General features: G+C 36.7%; 1 protein-coding gene across 6 annotated transcripts in view; it reads right to left on the reverse strand.

Moving 5' to 3' along the window:
• Positions 1-19,506, reverse strand: part of MEF2C (myocyte enhancer factor 2C) — a 146,634-nt gene that overhangs the window by 33,780 nt on the left and 93,348 nt on the right. For all 6 annotated transcript variants that reach the window (XM_011377843.1, XM_011377837.1, XM_011377853.2 and 3 more), the window contains exon 4: positions 5,461-5,604. In XM_011377843.1, the coding sequence (XP_011376145.1) occupies positions 5,461-5,604 (144 nt within the window). The remainder of the gene's footprint in view (positions 1-5,460; positions 5,605-19,506) is intronic.

The raw sequence follows: 19,506 nt of genomic DNA on the forward strand, positions 1-19,506 counted from the left end.
ATTGCCTCTGGCTTCAGCTTGGCCAGTGGCGGCACTAGCAGAAGTCCAGGGAGTTGGGGAAGAGAGCTCAGGGTTTTTTTTTCCGTAGTATCCTCCTTGCTGGGCCACAGCTTGGCAGAGGTTACCATCTCCTGGTCACTTTCCCTTGCTCCTCTTTCCCTTCTGTTATAAAATCATTTATGAAGTTGGCCAAATAATGTCCCCTTTTGTCAAGGTGCTAAAGCTCTTTTGCTCTAAAGTAATTACATGAATTGAATACTTCTCTTCAAAGAAGAATGTTTAGGAAGACACTGTACTAATATAAAAACACAAGCTTACAATTTACTGCATATTATTTATTGAGCAGGCACTGTTCATATATGATATAACACTTTCAACATTCCTTCACTGTAGATATGATTCTTCCTTTTTGAAACCTGTGAGATTAAGTAAGTGGCCCAAAGGTCATCTAACTAGTAAGTGACTGAGCCTGCTGCTTTTGCTACTAAATCACTATGCAACACAGTATAAGTTTTGGATAGAAATAGAATATTGCTATCAAAAACCATACTGTGAAGTGAGTAAGGACTGGATGTTAGTAGCTTATTATTTGTGAACCAGAAAAATGATGAACTAAATGGGTTCTATGGGATGTGGGTAAGAATCCGCGCTGGAGTGCAGTCTATGCTCTCTAACTGCCAGGCTGTGACACGGGGTCTTGGGAAAAAATTACTTAAAGACTCTCTTCTTCCACATTTACTCAGATTTGATATTTTAAAGCCAACATTTGGTTATATACATTTTAGTTTCTATTCACTATTACTACTTATAAATGTTTATTACTACATACCTAAAGATCACCTATAAAACTACTTCTCTCCTGAGTATTCTATAGTATATTGACTCTATCTGAGTAGAGAGTAAAGCCTATTTCCCTCCTCTCTGTCCCTGGTAATTATACGCACATCCAATATAAAGAGGATTATTAATAATTATTTAATAAATTCTGAACCACCTTAATAACCAATTCACTGAATGTCTCCTTGTTCCTCCCTTCTCTGACCATTGTTCCCAAGAATAACTCAGTTTTCAGCATTCTGGACCATAAACAATTCAATGATGATTATTCTAAAACTCTCTTGAGTCTAGAATAAACAGCAGTCAGATATAATTCCGATATCAGAGCATCCTTCAAAAATTCACAAATCATAAAATATGCTAACATCCTTTCCATTTTCTCTGTCTTTTGCTTTGTTTCCTTATCTGTATCAGAAACTGACTACATAATTTTAAAATCAAATTTTAAGCATAAAAAATGACCGCACTGAGAAGATATCTCAGAGAATCAGAAAGAACATCAGCCTTAATATCAGAAAGCTCAGCTATAGTCCAGCTTGTGTAATAGACTGACATTTGGCCAGGCAAGTCATTTAAACTCCCTCGACCTTATCTGAGACATGAAGCGGCTGCATCCATAAAGAGACCAACCAGCTCTACACATTTTAGAGAAAGCAAGGTTATTATAATGTATAAATGTTTCTAAGATATCAGTGTTATTGTTTTTCATCTTGACTTTCAAAATTAGAGCTCTTAAAAGCATCTAAATATTTTATTTTTATTTTATTTTATTTTATTTTTTATTTTTTAGGCGAAGCAACCCTTGTTTGACCTCACAAATTGCAAGGACCTTGTCAGTTTACAATCCCTTATTTTTTTTTAGTTTTTACGCCTACAGTGCCTGGTCTTGTGAGGTGGTCTCTCATGCAAGTACTAACCAGGTCTGACCCTGCTTAGCTTCCAGCATCTAAATAGTTTAAAATGTTGTCTAAAAAATTAAAGCCAAAAAGTAGTGAAAGACTCCAAACTTGCAAAGATCTCAGGGCCAGGCTCCAAATTTTAGAACACTCAAGACAGAAAGGAAGAGGGAATTTGGGGTGAAGTGTAGGCAGGACTGACTATACAAGTTGCAGAGCCCATGGCAAGATGATGATGGCACAGCATTTAACCAAGCGTGACTCTATAAAAGCAGTGCCCTATGTGATTGTACAGGTCAGACGCCCATGACGCTGGCCCTGGCTTTAAAAGACACAGGCATAATAGCTAAAAGCTTTTAGTTTCTATCCCTGAGCAAACTTAATCATGGTTACTGAAGTGAGTCATCGTGGTCAGAAAGGTATCTCAACTCTTGTCCAAAAGCCACTATTTTCCCAAACTTACCACAAGGAAAAGTCTAATAAAAAGTCCAATAAAAAAATTTTTAATAAAATATTTTTAGTTAATAAGCTCTCTTTTATTTAATGTGAATGATTGAACTGAATCCCTTTTTTAGGTCACTAAACTTTTGATCAACCATTACCAGGCTGCTGAAAACTAGCAGAGAAAAAAATCTGACAACCAGTGACTACCAATTTCTGATACCAAATTTCCTCAAAGTTGCCTGACAATTCTAGCACATACTTACTCACTCCTTCTCCACTCCCAGTTCCTCACAATGTCTATACCTTCATTCTCAGTCCTCTTTCAAGCACCTGCTCCCCTCTCCTTCAACATCTACAGAAGCTAAATTCAATATAAAAAATAGAGGTTATCAGGTGGTTACCCACTCAACTTCACTCCACTCACCTACCACTATAACCACACATGGGTCCAGCTGCAACTCCATCCTGTTTAAGTCCCATCCTCCTCCCTTCCTCAAGAAGCTATGCCATTTTATTTCCATTATATCTGTATGTTCAATCTTTTCTTTCCTTCAAACATTTTTTTCTCTGCATATAAATAACCTCTAGTGCTTGTCCTTTTAACTCCTTCCTTGATCCTGATTACAGTACTATTCATCTCTCTTCACAGTCTCTTATGTGAAGAAAATACATACTTTCTTATTTCTACTTCCTCCCTTCCCGTTCACTCTCAACCAGCCTTGCATCTGCCCCTCCTTCCTTCAGCCCATTTCCTAATTCCTAGTTCCTCAAATGAAACTGTTTTTTCTTGCTGTGAAGCCCAGCGTGAACTGTGGCAAACCCTGCATGAGGAAACGCTGGTCAACAAGATTCCAAATCATCCATGAATTATTTCACGTAATTGAGGAATATGGGCATAAATTATATTGTACCAACAAGTGATCGCAATATTAAATTTTCTATTTTAAAAGGGAAACTCTTCAAATTTGGTCTTTGAAATAGAAAAACAGTCTTGTAATGTTTTTAAAGAGGTGGAGACACTTTCTGCATACAAAGGGCAGAGTGTCCTTGCCCCGCTGTAAATGTTTTAGCAGCTGTGGAAACTTTCAACAAAATTTACTTCCAGCAACTGAAAGCGATGTGCGAAAACTGGGCTTTTTATCCTGGAGCCTGAAGCACTTACTAAAGAAATGAAGACTTGGAGGCACAGCTAGGAGCTGTGTGGCGCCTTCTCACAGCCCTGCCTATAAACTCTAATGTGGTTTTTCATCCCCCACCACACACCACTGCACCTCTTAAGAAATCATGTATCCTGATTTTGAACCCTTTATGTGACAGGATGAAATACTGTGAGGGAATCCAGGTATGCGTCACACCTCTTTCCTCTTAAAGCATGGGAAAAATGATCCAATGTGCAAATATGGGCATTCTCCCAGAATTCTGGGGGTTAAAGCTCTACACACATTTAGGATCATGGCCTTGGAGAGTAATCAGCAGTGTTATATATATTGCCCTGTTCCTCACTGTGCAGGGAATTCTTCCTATTCGAGATACCTAACGTGCTTCACCTTAAAATCTTACATTCACAAACTTTGTGCCCAGCACCTCTAAACTAGTGTGTTATGTAGCAAGAGAAACTCAGGCCCTCAGAACTAAAAGTTGGGCCAAAGGAGCTGTTTCTTTCCTTCTTTGGGGCAAAATAAACCCCAATAGGTATTTTATCAAATATTTAAGAATTCTGGGTACTACAAGTATGCATTGCAGCATCTCATAGGAAATATTTCATTTGATAAAGTGCCCACTGTGATGTGTTATATGTAGTACTCGGTTTTATGAAGCCTTTAATTTATGCACTTAGGTTGCCTTCATGATACAGTGTATTAATAATTCTGATTCAACCTAAGCTCCACTGCTGACATTATTTCACTTAACAAAAGAAACAGACATGTATTTATGAAGATAAAAAGTTCCACACGGGGTTACTGTGCGCCTACTATGTGTGGAACGTTAAGTTATCTTGTGAGTGCAGTTGTAGATTTGGCCCAAAGCTTTTGTTTTCCAATATCTGCACTTGTAATCACTGAGGCATATTTTCACTGTAGGGTCTCTCTCAATTATCAGGTTTAGGCCGTTTTGCTAGCTTACAAAAATGTACTTTTTTGAAAAGGCAATTAATTACCTACTAAAAAGCTTATATACAATGAGGGTTCAGACACTAACATTAGCTATTCAGAAAGCATGTGAGCCTTGAGTTATATCACTTTATGTCACATAATTAACATCACTTGACTGATGGCAAGATATAAGAAAAGTATGTACTTTATCCCCCTTTACATGGGCAACCAAAATAATACATGCAGAGTTATTTCTCTTAAATATCTGGCAAGGCATATGATTGATTGTTAGAAATTTTTTTGACTTAGTTAAGACAAAATTTAGCCAAATGTTAAAGCATGGAAAATGCTGGTGTAGGCAAAGCGAATATTTTGATAAAGCTTTAAAATCACCCCAGCACACAACATGTTGAAATCTTACCATTAGGTTTTCATGCAGTCTGTTTCCCTGTAGCGAGCATTAGCTTTAACCCTTCAGTGCTGTTGCCGAATCCCATGTTTAGGGAGAGGGGCTGAAGCTTTACTCAGAAGTAAGCTTTTATTTGGGTGGTGATCGTCAGTTTACATGAGAACTGCAGTGCCACTTGTGTATCTGGTCTCAGTAAAAAGCCTATCTATATCTATCTATATGTGTGTGTATATTTTATGGTAAATCTTCAGAGTTGTTCAGAAGGAGATTCTAGCGTTTACTAGTGCATTATGATTTGTGTGAACTTTGTGTTTGAGATTGTGTAAACTCAGGGTGTGTCACATAGATCTTTCTCTTCCTCTTGTGAATTTTCTACCTCCAAATGTACTTGATGGCAACTTTTTAAAATTATATAATTTAAGCATCCTTTAAGGTTTGCTTTCTAAATGAACTGCTGTGGAATGAGATGGCCATTTTATTGGATTGACTTTCCAGTGCTTCTTAGAGAAAGCCATCACTGAAAGGGTTAAGGTATGTTACTGCAGCAGCTATCAGCAGACCAGCCATCTACCTTTGGTACTTACAGGAATTTTATGACTCTTGATCATATTATCAAATTCTTCATTAATTTTTTTGTATTTTTCTTCAGTGCGTGGGGTGAGTGCATAAGAGGAGTCGGGATCGGGGCTTTCACAGCCTTTGTTTTCTTTCTTGTTCAAGGCCTGCCAGGTTCAGAGAAATATCAAGAGTAAAAAAAATGAAGGGTGTTTTGAGTACTTACACACAATCTTTGCCTGCTGATCATTAGATCAATATCTTCGTTAATTTTCCTGTACTTGTCCTCAGACTCAGGGCTGTGACCTACTGAATCGTCTGCATCGGGATCTGGGCTGTCACAGCCATTAAGGCCCTTCTTTCTCAACGTCTGAAATACATAATTTGGAAAGTTGAATCCTAGACAAAGGCTGTAAGAGACAATCGGGGTGTTACATATATTTACGCTGTCCAGTACTTCAGGTTGTTATTACATATGCTATATTACATTAGGGTAATGAAACCATAGAGAGAAACTGAGTCATTTCAATATAGCACTTAGTACTAATTAAAAAAATTAAAGAGAAATATTCCTTTTGCAACAAAATTTAGTCAGCATGAGGGCTGAAGTTTTCATGACATGGAATTAATACAAAATTCAAACATCTAGTGAGAGACAATTACAGAAGAATACAAGTAAGGTGGGAAATTGAAACATTCTATTTTCCCACAGAAAAATTAGAAGTCAGGACATTACACAATGATTTCAGAATCTGTGATCATGACACAGGCAGAAATGTTGGAAACAGATCTCTAGTTTGAGTTTAACATAATGGTTGACAATTGTGGTGTCCTGCCACCCCTTTGGATGTGCACTTGACAGCAAAAGGCAGTATGAGAACTAAGCTAATGTTTTCATGAAGCACCCATTAAGAATGTTCAGACACTGTGATCATAAAGAGAATTGCCTATGTTTAGTCTGGTTAGAGTCTTATATATGTGAAAATCTGTATTGAAATTCATAATACTGGGAAGTTTTCTGCCTAAATGTAGGCTGAAAGAAAAGTCCAAACAGCTGATTTTAGAGAATCATTATTGTGAACTGCGTAAGGAAGCCAGAGAGCACCAAAAATAGTCAATAACTACCAAAGTAGCAAAAGTTCTTCCGGGTTCCAGCTAAATAGGATCACCCTGACACTGCCTCTTGACATATGAAAGTAGAAAGTCAGTGCCTTATCTCTAACCTCTTGCCTTCTGAATGTAGGTCTGGTCTAGTCTCAGCTGTCACAGAAGGATAAATAAAAATATAACACCGTAACAGAAAGAGTATGAGTCAGGAGTCCTGAGATTTACTTCCTATTTTTTTTTTTTAAATGATGGTTGTCAACTTAATTGTACAAGATCTGATTTACAGTGATAATGTTATGTTTTTAGAAATCATAAAACTTCTGATTAATCACACAGCTTGCCACGTTAATTATTAATAGACAAGCAACATTTCTGAATTTTCTTGGTACTACTAAAATCGTTATAAAGAGCTGTGTACCTAAGTGTATCTCATTAATGGAAAGTTCAGTACAGCTCATCTTTATTAAAGACAGAATTCACATATAAATAAAGCAAAAGCTGCGACATCAAGTTAAGGAATTCAAAGCTGAGATAACACTCCATCTTTAATTCATGCAATTGGGGAAAATAAATAAAACAACATGAGTTTAAAAGGGGGTGTCAGTCTTAAAAATTTAAACTCTTTGGCTCTTATCAATGTGTAACAAACGTAATATTATTTAAAATTAGTTTCTGAGGCACTGAAGATCTTCACTTAAAATCAAAATCAGAGAGTTACCATTTCTAATGTATCTATGATACACTGCGGCTCTGTAAATATTTATTAATGTTACAGTGGTATAATATAACAAATAAACATATGGTTACAGCTTATTATGTGGTAAAATGTTTGAATATTAAAATGAATATTTTGACACAAGATGATAAAATATACATTTATAATCTTGGGGAATTTATAATTGGTGGGGCTTCCCATCCCCCTATCAGGGATCTACAGATATCATTTTTACCCAGAGTAAGTACTCTTAGAGTGTTCCACAATACATTAGAATAATAATTTTATTTGCTAACTTAATTTCCCTCATTTTAAACACTTTTGCTAGCATTATCTCAACCACAAGAACATTCTTCCGGGTGATAACTATTTGTTGAATTATGATGTGTTTTTGCTTTGATCTCCACATATCCTTGAGCTTTTAAGAATAATTTCTGAGTGCCTTGCATTATACTCCACATATTTTTCATAAAAATTTGCTTACGTAGAGAAAAATATGTAAGATCAAGAAACTATCTATTTTTCCAACTTTACTTATATTTCTGTAAGGTGTTAGAATATTCTTACATAAACCTTCATTTAAAGTCTCATTTAGATTTTTCAATGCGCACTTGAATCTTTTATCCAATAAATCTTATTGTAAAAATTATAGTTGTTTTGATGTACAGATTTTTGACAGCAGAACGCAAGGGTTAAGAGAGACCTATCAACTGTCATTACAATCCATCTGGCACATACATGTGTGCTAAATATCCTTATGAAGCTTTTGGGGGTAGATATTATGTTTGGTTTTTAAAAATCCAAACATCGATTACATGTTATTGAAAGATCTCCACAAATATTAACTCATTATCTCTCACAAGTCTTTCATAAAGATTTTAGAAAAACCTTATGCCAGGTCTCAACCCAGGGTGGCCAAGGACGATGGCCCAGGCCTCCTGCCTCCTCAGGGGCAATGTGGGGCCACTTTTCACTTGCCCAGGTTTTCTCACATTCATGAAGTGAAGGTTGTAAAATAGAGCTCTGCCACTCACACAATCAGAGCATAGAGTGAACATTGACATAAATTTGGTGTAAATTTTAAAAATTAAGCTGTGGAAAAATTTTAAGTATGAAAGCATGGCTAAAATACTGATATTTCTTAGCAAATTTTAGACAGAGTGGGAATGCTTATTAGTCAGTAAAACACATCCATTAATGGATTAAAAAATCAATTTGATCAACAGTTCACTTCATACTTGAAGAATTATGTAAACTATCAGGCAAAGAAAGCAGGTAGCAAGAAGTCATGAAGAAAAAAATAGTGATGCGAACGAGGGGGAAAAAGTGGCTCATTTTCTTCCAATAAATTCATCTTGTATCTGACCACATTATCTTACCATGAATATTACCAGTATGTAAGTAATGGAATATCTCTACCACTGAAAGGTATGTTATAGTCTTATTTCAAGTTAACTTGTGTTATTTTAAAAAAGAGCATTTCGAGATATACAAACACAAACTCCAAAAGCAAATTAATATTGAGTTCCAAATTCTCATAATCACATAACCAGAACAATGAAAAAATTATTCAAAAATATTATCCTCAGCTGAGAGCTTGTAGAGCACATTTCTGCCAAGAACAAATGATTACAGTGGAACTATAATGCTCTGAAAATGGAAGTGATGGCACAAACTTGAATACCATAGTGCGAATGTAGAACTATAAGAGCCGTCTTATCTTTATTATATTAAAAATATACAGCTGTTTAATGAGGACAAAGGAATTACTGTTAAATTCAGCCAAGTCTGTTTTTATCACAGTAATAAAAAGTCAGTATAAACTAAAGGGATTACTAGATAGATAAATAAGCATTATTCCTTCAGGCTTTTTTTCCTAATAAAATCAAAATCTGTGCTGCTGGCCTTTGAAAGCTTCTTTGATCTTGTACAAATGTTATTGGTCAGGTAATGTAGGCACTTAAATCATTATTCTTTTACTGGGACTATATAAGTGTCTCTCAGCTGCATTTATATAAGTGTCTCTCAGCTGCCTACATTTTGAAAAGATTTATTCTGTATGTCAAGATAAGGCAGAAGATCTACCAAAACCACCAGCTTCTCTTGCTATGTATCTGAGGAAACTCTTTTTTCTCAGAGAACTCTGTAAATCCTGAGTGAGCAGGTACACCGACCGAAGTTAGCTTTCCATGTGAGACTGACACTTCGGGGGGAGATCAATTGACTGTAGAGGCTTCTGGGATGTTTTCACAAGGCAGCAATTGTCATGCAGTGAGCCGAGAACAGCCGTTTCTTAGAGAAGTAGATTGACAGAAGGTGACATACTCCAAACAATAAAAGGGAAAAGGCGTCCAGGCAGGTAATCCAAAATCCACGTGGACTCTCCCCTCCCAGACATGTGGACATATGGACCCTGTGTTATTACATTTGTTCACCGGGAAAACTTGAAATCCGTATAAACTGACGATGATAGGTGACAGGTGCATCAAAAATTCTAATGAAAGAAATGCAGGGAACAGATTCTATTTCATTACTGAAAGGAATATAAATGAAAAAAAAAATGCCACATGGAGCTCTCATGTCTTGTCTCAGGCATTATGTTATCAAGTAGAAAATGCCTGCTGTATAAAATGGTCAAAACTAGTTTCCCTTTCTTAATTATTTCTTAGTAAAAAAGAAATAACTAAATTAATGGCCTATTCCAATTAAATGAAGCTATATTCCAATTAAATGAAGCTATATGTTTTATATTATTGCTATTTAAGTAAAATTCAGCTTCTCCCAGAGTGTCACCATCACAGATTAAAAGCTTCCAATCATTCGATTTCTTTCCATGTCTGCAATCTTAGTCCCCAAGAATATATATTTTCTTATATCTATCCACTATACAGCAGAAATTTCAAATTCTTTTGAGAAAAACCCAAAAATACTCATTAATTTTTCTTAAAATATACATAATCACCCTTTCTTGCACAGCTGGCATTATTACCTTTACTTCAAAGAGTTAATGTGTCAAGAACACATGCAGGAATTATTTCTAATAGTTGCATGCATGTCTTGTTCACACCAAAAAAAAGATATCAGCCTTGAAAAGGTGGTTTTGTTTTCTCTGATACTAAATCATTTTCGTGCTTGTCTTTCACAGCTTTATAAAGATAAGCCTCTGCTCTTATACTGAATAGTCTTTAGAAAGTAGTCAATCCACACAGAACTAGGAAGTGCAGTTGAAATGGATTCTGCCTATAAGAAGTTTCTGAGAGTATTTCGTAAACACCCTCCCATAGCTGAATGCTCACACTCATGACTCTGCTGCTTCTAGTGCTTTCAGTATCTGGGGAGTGGCTGCCCAAGGGCTGTGCTCGATGGCTTATTTCATTTAAAACATATTCAGCAAACAATTATTGAAACTTTACTATACTCCAGATGCTGTTTTGTGCACTTGATTTTTAAAGAAGCAGACAATCCAAATTCAAACTAAAAAGCTCTGAATTGACTTATAATATTGTAGGCTATTTTGGGGATTTCTAGAATAGATTACTTAGGCTGGGGGAAGATCAGGTGCCAAGAAACTTCTCCATAGGTTTTAATAATCAAAACTGTAAGCATTGTCTGCACTCTCTCTCCTTGTTTCATAGTTCTTCTTTGTTCTTAATATAGAAATAAAAAGACATTAAAATACTGCAAATTTAGTGCAATTAGTAGGTAGGCTTTAATTAGGCAAGCAAATCATATCTAGTACAGAGTATAAAAATTAAATTTTACCCAAAATTATTCATTTGTGGTGAAAATTTTGATAAAAATTTAAAAATGTAAACCTTAACAACATTATATTTCTCTAGGTTATTAATGCTTATTCTAACTAGATATTAACTTCCACTGGGGGAAGGGTGGGAAGAGCTGGAGATTTTCATTATTTTTGTTTTTATTCATTTCCTCTTGTCTTCCAGAAGGGAAGGGATAATGGGGCATAAGCAACTGGCCTTTCACATCTCATGTCCTTGCTCAAGCTGACTCCTGGAATGAGCTCACAAGTGCATATTCTCTGGAGGTGGACAGTCTTCCTTCAAGGCAGAGCTATCATATCATCTCCTCTCTGTAGACATCTCTTATCACCAGCGCTGAATTAATTTCTGCCTCATTCGTGTACTCCTTTACTGTATACATTTTTCTATTAGAGCCTTTATCGCCCATTATTACTTGTGTGTTTGTCTCCTTTGCTAGCTTGTGAGGTCATTAACAAGGCACTTCTTTTCTTTTTTCATGTTTAGAGTTTCAATATAGAGTAGAGCCTGCCACGTTACAGAAGCTCAATAAATGTTTGCTGAATGAACAGAACACACATTTCTACTTCAGTTTTAATATTTGCAGAGGTTACGAGACAGAGGCTGTCTGGCTGTTTGGAGGTGGAGATGATAGTAGGATCTAGAACCTCCTGATATGCATTTACTAAGTGCTACTATGTGTCAGGCGCTGTCTGTGGTCCTCTGGATGCAAAGATGTTTTTTCTGAACATATGATTAAGATAATCTGTTTATACATTTTTCTTCCTACCAGTGAGCTTCTGGAGGTTAGAGATCGTTTACTAGTCATCTTATAACACCAGGATTTTATCACGGGGCCTGGCATGTGGTAGAATAAATGCTTGCAGCATTAATGAGAGATTGAATGGATGGATGAACAAAACAGGAAAGGATGTTCTATTGCTAGAGGGAGAAAGAATAGTCTCAGTGAAGTATTTTTGCAGCTGCAATTTCTTTTATCATTTTATGCTATTATTTCACATTAGATCAAAACTCAGGTTTTATTTTATTCTTTTTAAGTAACAGTTATAAATCGACTATTTTTGAAATGTAGAGTTTTTAAGCTAGGCATAATTTATATGATGTAAGAAACAAATTATAACTTGAGATTTATATCATTGAACACTTAAAAAGTGGGCTATTGGTCTAAATATGGAATGTCAGAAAAACTAAGTACTCATGAACTCTTTAAGGGCTGAAAGCCATAAGTATATAATCTCAGTGATGAAATGTGTAGCAGGAAAGAGGGCCCAGCATTTAGCATGGAAGGAGAAAAAGGGAGTCGTATTCTAGGCAGAATAAAAAGGATTAGAAAAGGAAAAACAGAAACCATATAGGAAAGAGACTAGGGAAACTTTTGTCAATGTGAGTCTGATACTATAAATTTGAAATAAGCAGGTTTTAAAATTCTTGGGCAAAGTTCATCTTTTCCCCCATCCGTGGATGCTGGCCTCCTGTTCCATTATTCTCCTGGGCTTTAACATTGGTCTTATTTGGAGCCAACCTTATCCTGGAGGATTCATGGAATATCAGGGTGATTCTAGGGCCATCTAGAATCAGGTGATTCAGGCTTCCTCAAGATAAGTCAGTGGTTTGAGTTTTTATAAAGGATTCTTCCACCACCCCTCTTCTGGAACCTGGACAAGGCATGCATCATTAGCCTGGTCTAGAACAGAACGAAGATGGGGAAGTTTGGCACACTTAGCCATGAAAGACTCCCTGAATCCAGGAGAGATCTGAAGTAAAATACTAAAGAGGAAACATTTTAATACATAGAGATTGAAATGCATGCTAACATATGCAGTTAATCCTAATAATCTTGATAAAGAAAGCCAAGAAAACAAAGGCTGAAATACAAAATAAAAAACTGGACTACACAGGATCAAGTTGTACATGGGTTTGTGAAATGGACAATGTTAGTAATTTCTCAAATAAGGAAGGAAAAGACAAGACCGAACTATAAATTAGACAAAGAGAGGAAAGGAGTAAATTAACAAAGATCAGGAAGTATAAAATATGAATGTAACTTCACCTACAACCTTTTCAGACTATGGCATTTTACTTGCAAATTGGTTACAGGGACAAAAAAGCAGAATCTTGGGGCATGGATTCTTTAAAAATAACACATTGAAGCATCTTTTATAAACCATTAATGACTTAGTTTCACAAAAGGAAATGTATATGTTATCTTGAATAATCAGAGTTAGATCAAATCATTACTTTTACTTCCATGTAGGCTCCTATCTGGTAAATGACTTTTAATTCACATTGGGTAAATCCATGGTTAATCATTTGAAATGGCAGTAGCCTACACTGCCTTATTTATCAGTCAGCTCAGCTACTGTTCTGTCACTATGCTTCCTCATTTCTATAGGATTCCCATGATCTCTTCTACTACATCACTTCTTTTCCCATTTATTCTTTTGATTCCAACCTAACCCCTCACCCATTCCCCTCCCTTCCTTTCCTAGCAAATATCACAAACTAGTTTTTCAAGCTGGAAACTCAAATCACCCTTGACTCCATTATCTCTCAACTCAACTACCATTATTTTTTCTATTTGGTCTCCCATCCTTAGTCTGTTTGTCCTCTGACCCCATTTTCCAGTCAATCATCCTTCCTACTTTTGGCAGGGTCTCATTAAAATGAAAATCGAATTGTATTACTGTTCTCCTTATAAAACGTCTGACTCCCAACAGCCACACCCACTAGTTTTCATAGCAAGCCCTCCCAGCAGTCTGGGTTTTGCCAAGAGGGAACTTCTCACTGTTTTCCAAGTCAGGCATGTTCCTTTAATAACACTGTTTTGATATGTGTCATTCATTCCTGTCTGGTATACAAACCTTAGTCATCTTAGGACATCTATCACCTTAATGCCATCACTTGTTCTGTGAAGATTTTTTTGAACTCTCCTCGGCATTTAGGGACTCCCTTTTCTGTACACCTACAGTCCTTGACTTTTTGTGTGTTTTAAAAAAAATAAATATGGTATTTTATATTATAATTTATCTTTTACCATTAGATAGTGAGTTGTATGAGGTTGTATGGTCCCTCAAAGGGGGTCTGATTAATATATGTGGGATCAATATATGTTCTCAGTAACTGTTCTTTGAATAAATGAATAAACAAACCAACTTGTCAGTTATACTTTCTAACAGTGACAGATTAACAGGAATGAGTTGGGTGGTCTTCTGAGGTAACAGTGTTATTTATTTGTTTTAATAAGATTATTAGTCAAAATGCAAGGAACGCAAGTTCCTATAAAGCAATCTCTATAGCCACTTCATGACTGTGGCACAAGATATCCTATGGGAGTGGAGGGAACAGGGGAGGTGACATAGACTACTGCATATGGAGTGCAAATGGTCAGATTTCTCTGTTGCTGAGTCCTGGAAATAAAGGCCTGTTCTTTTCTAGCTCCCGAGCCTTTTGTGACTACTGGTGCTCTAAATTACTACCAGGAGGACACAAACATATTGAGAATCTAAAGTACTGCAAGAGGCGCTTTTGCACATTCTCTTCTCTTTTCTATGTTCCCCTCAGAAACAAGGGCATTACCTATAATGTAATTTGAAGACTCTGTTAGTTGGGATATGTAGTTTATCACTAGCTTATCTGAAAAGCAGAGTATACACAGAACATTCAATAAGGCAACACAGAATAAAGAGACTTATGTTGGCAACTGATTGACTCATGTCATAACAATTTCGATCATACCTGACTGAAAATGGTACCCAAATCCTCACTTCGGAGACAGCCGGGGGCTCCCAGATGAAAGTTAGATTGCTTCCTTTCCTAACTTCTCTCTTCCCACCCTTTGCCAGGCTGGAGAGAGGTTAAGAGGTCCAGCGGGCTTGGCCCTGGCCCACTCCCTCCTGGCTTCCCTTGGCCTGATGGAAAAATTTCTCTCTTTGTCATTCATTCTTGATGTAATTTCCATGTCTTACATCATAGGACCAACCTGTACCAATAACAGATTTCAATCTAGGATATCACTGAAAATACTTCACCAAGTTCTTTTCTGTTCTACTATAAACCATTAATGACTTATTTTAATAAAAGAAAATGTATATGTTATCTTGAATAATCAGAGTTAGATCAAATCATTATTTTTATTTCCATGTAGGCTCTTATCTGGTTGTAAATGCCTTTTAATTCATGTTGAGTAGATGCATAATTAATCATTTGAAATGGTGGTAGCCTACACTGCCTTATTTATTAATCAGCTCAGGACTAGTATTCTGTCATTATGTTTTCTCATTTCCAAAGGATTCCCATGATCATTTTAAGAATTGGCGTGGAGAGAGGTTTTTAAGGACCAATTCTGGATTGTGAACGTAGATTTTATTTATGTGTCCTCGACTTCTTCCCCCATAATACCTGACATTCAAACCTTTTTTTTCGCCACTAATAGATTTATCTCTCTTCCTAATAAACCAGCCTGCTCTCCAAAGGGCGGCTATAAACCATTCTCTGTTGAAATTTTTCAGCAGAAAGATTTTGGGTATTCCATAATGTTTTGACAGCAATGATGGACAAGAGCCTCTTATACCTGACCTCCCCAGTTATACTCTGTGAGTATGCCCTATAAAGACTAGCCTAGATGCTAATTCTGAGGGTTTTGTCCAAGTCTGTGATATGCCATCTGGGGGACTGGTATTGACAACTATGTTAGTACATGCTGTTCAATGCCTGTATTGCTCTGACATGTTAAAATGAGGCATCAGGACTGCAGAGCATTGCCGGGATTGTGTGAGAACAATGTGTAAGTTAGAGCTACTGTGGCTGCCAGGGGAAGAGAGAGTCTCAGTGCAGTAGAACAAACCTCCACCAGAGCAGAAACAGTCTTTTCACCTCTGTATACATAGCAACTTGAATGTACCAGCACATGGACGGTAATAAATATTGTCGTTGTTAATAAAACGTTATTGGAATCCAAGGCTGCAGGGACAGAGGTTCTTATTTAAAATGGAATCACAATGGGAGCTGAAAATACACAGGGAGCAGTTGCTAAATTTGTACTCAGAGTATATGCTTTCACCCCTACCAACTACTATCCCTAACCTTAGCATCTTCCATCATCACACAGGAATTTAAATTATAAAAGAATCCATGAAGACTAGAGAGTTAGTGGAATTAATGTCTCTCTTTTGTGCTTCCCCAGAACTTTGTAATTGACATTTATTTCATAATGTTGCTCTTTGTATTCTTGTTTTTATCTCATTTCTAGACTATTAGATCCCTGTAGGTAGTAAATGCCTCTTGAGGGTTTTCTATCCTTGGTAACTAGTGCAGTATCTGACAGGAGAATGTTGCAACACATTGGTTCACTCTTCTGGATGGGTGTCCTGCAGGAGAATACTGCTAAGGAGAACCTCATAACATATAATGAGGCAAAAGTTATTGGGGATGTGAGTTTTTCCCTTTAACACTGAACCTTCTTTCTCTCTTTTCAGTATTAGTAATGTTTATGAGGTCTGTCAAAAGCTAGTGGCCTTGGTCTCTAGTCTTACTCTGATTACTTGTCTTTTTTGATGTAAAATTCTCTTGGTTAATCAGCATTAACATTTTAATTTTCTTAGCTGACATATTGGAAAACTCTCTGCTTAACAGAGACTGCCCAAAATATAATGAGTAGAACAGTCACTGGTCAAGGGTTGGCCAGTTAAACCAGTAGATGGAAGAACACCATCAGGTTCCACCATACCTGGCTTATGAACAGGAAACCAGATGTACCTCCAAGTGAACAAGGGGGCCAGCAAGGCTGCTGGAAGTCAAGATTTGAGGAAGAAAGTCTCCTTATAGGATTGAAGGGTTGTCATGGACGTAGAGGTACTGGATGTTAGGCTTATAAGATGTTGTCAGTTGGTGAGAGAACAGGCTTACCCACACTCACTTCTGGCATTAAGAAAGTCCCTTAGCCCAAATCTCCAAAGTGTATAGCAGTACATTTATGATGCCCCTCCTTTCTTTTCTTCAAATAAATTTGTTTTGCTTTATACCTCTTATCTCTCCCACTACATTAAAAACTACTGGTGGGGAAAGACAGAGTCTAATCTATTTATCCTCTACAGATGTTGTGTCATTACCACAAATCTAATATGTAGATTGGTAATAAGCGGTGAATTTTACATTCAGGTGCCTTGAGTAGGTGTCCAATGGAAGAAAGTCTGTTAAAATTTACTTAATAATCAAGGAGCTTCAGGTAAATAAAAAGGTACTTAAAAATCCTCTAGCAGTTGCTCAATCCTTTTCTGGCTTTTGCTGTATTTACAAAACATGCGGACATCATTCTTCACTGTCTTTATTTAAACTAGCCCGCCCTGGAGTCCTATTACAGCTGTGTACTCTGCAGGGCCACTGTGTGTCTGCCTCAGTCTTCACACAAGACTGAGACCCTTGAGGCCAGGGGCCATGCCTTTTTTAGCTGGGTACTCCTGAAGTAGAGCACCTGGCTCTTAGAATTTCATAAATTAATGTGAATTCTGACTTCATTAATCAAATGGCTTCTATTTGCTTTCCTAACAATATAATTATTTCCAGCTGGTACCAGAAAAATAACCAGAGTATCTATAGAACAGACATCAAAAGTGCCAGTAGTGTTTTGAAGTTAGGACCTTTGCTTATCTTTCTGCAAGGACTTGCCCCCTAGTTTCCTGGATCATTTTTTACTGGGGGCTGCTGTCTCCTGGACTCACACCGCAGTTCCTGCCATTTTATATATGGATATGATGGGTCATTTCTCATTAGTATAGGCAATTGTGGATTATGTAATGATTAGAAATAAATAGGCCACAAGCCATCTACAAAGCATATTCTGAAAATATCTAGTATACATTCCGTTTTGGCAAACTGGGATCTTTCCTTCTGGATTAAATATTTATGAATAAAATATAATTCATAAGAAATGTTTTGCAAAGTCTAGTATTGTTAATATCCACTGCTGATCAAGGCCTACATAGGCTGTCATCTTTTATGTGCAAGTCTAAATTTTTAAAAATTTATGTTTCCAAATTAAATAAACTAATGATTAAAATCGAACTCATTTTTTTTTATTTGCCTTATGATATGAATGTTATCCATGTATGAATTTATTGTCCCAGAATCTTGGACCAACTCATAGTTCACAAAATCACATTTTCCATGACTTCATATATTATACAGATAAGTAACATTCTTAGGTTTTGCATTTAGTCACGTTGGATTTCATATGATGCCACAAAAGTTGAAAAGAGGATTAAGAAATGAAAAATGGAATGGTATGGAGAATAAATATTTAAGGAAAGGAATGACAAGAATGAGAGAGGAGATAGATAGATAGATAGATAGATAGATAGATAGATAGATAGATAGATAGGTAGGTAGATAGACGATAGATAGATAAATAGAAAGTAGTTATTGGGAGGGAGGAAGGATTGCGGGAGGAAGGGAGGGAACGAGAATGAGTGAGAGAGAGAAGTTGAGAGTGTTGTGAAAGAGAGACTAAAAGTAATCAAATGAGCACATTATGTAATCCCTTGGTATGTAAACTGGCCTCTCATCACGTCCGGGCTCAGTACTTTACGATCTAATATAAAGCTTTATCACAGGCAGTCAGCAATTTTGCTCATTCTGATACCCACCTCTAGCGTGGCTTGGCACTTGTTGTCTTCCTCAGTGAGGCCAAGTGGTGGCTGCCAGCCCTACAGGCTGCTCTGTCCTCTGACCCCAGACGGCCTTCTCTGGGGAGTCTCTGTGGCCTTGGGCTTCTGGCCCCTGTGGCATTAGCTGCCTGTTTTTGTGGTCATGATAGCTTTAATAATTTCAGGCATTATCACTGGAAATGTACTATAACCTGATTTTTAAGTTTAGTATTTCAATTTCCATAATTTATGAATTCTCAGTGATTATGTTAGTGCAGTGGCAAACTTAGATTTTTCATTCATACAATAATTTCTTCCATATTATTCATTAGGTAATTATAAAAACATTTCCTCTTCCATGGCATGGAGAGGAAATTAAACCAGTCTCCCCGCACTAACAAAATATTAATTTTCCCCTTAATTGAATCTGGCCTCAGCAATAACACCTACCATTTATCGAGCATTTACTATGTGCCAGGGACTGAGCCAGCAGGTTTGCATGGATCTTTTTAAGTCCTCACAATCACTCTTCCACTGATTACCATTCTGCAGATGAAGAAAAAGAGGTGCAAGATGGTGCAAGAACTTGCTGATGTCCACAAAGTTAGTGGTAGCATCAAGTTATGGACTCAGGTACAAACTCCAGATTTCTCTTCTCTCAGCTATTTCACTATTCTGCCTTTGAAAGTTCATCCCATTATAAAGATTGCCTAGATTATGCTTATGTTTTCTTTGAACATTTACTCATAGCTGAAATGAGTGAAATGTCTGACAAATCTTACTTTTTTTCACAAAGGGATATATTTGTAATAGAATTTATTTTCTGATGAATAATCTTATATAAAATGTTTTTCCTATTGTTCTGTCATAACATCCACTGAATACAGGGAAAGGCTCCTTTGATAACATTTAGGTTGTGGCTACCGAGTTCAAATGAAGGGTAGGTTGTTGAAAACCTAAGGCAAAGCAAGGATGCTTAATTTTTTTGATTCCTACATTCCTTTGTAATAACATTTAGGCTGTATCTC

This window comes from Pteropus vampyrus, unplaced genomic scaffold (assembly GCF_000151845.1).
Source record: "Pteropus vampyrus isolate Shadow unplaced genomic scaffold, Pvam_2.0 Scaffold11, whole genome shotgun sequence".
NCBI classification, from domain to species: domain Eukaryota; kingdom Metazoa; phylum Chordata; class Mammalia; order Chiroptera; family Pteropodidae; genus Pteropus; species Pteropus vampyrus.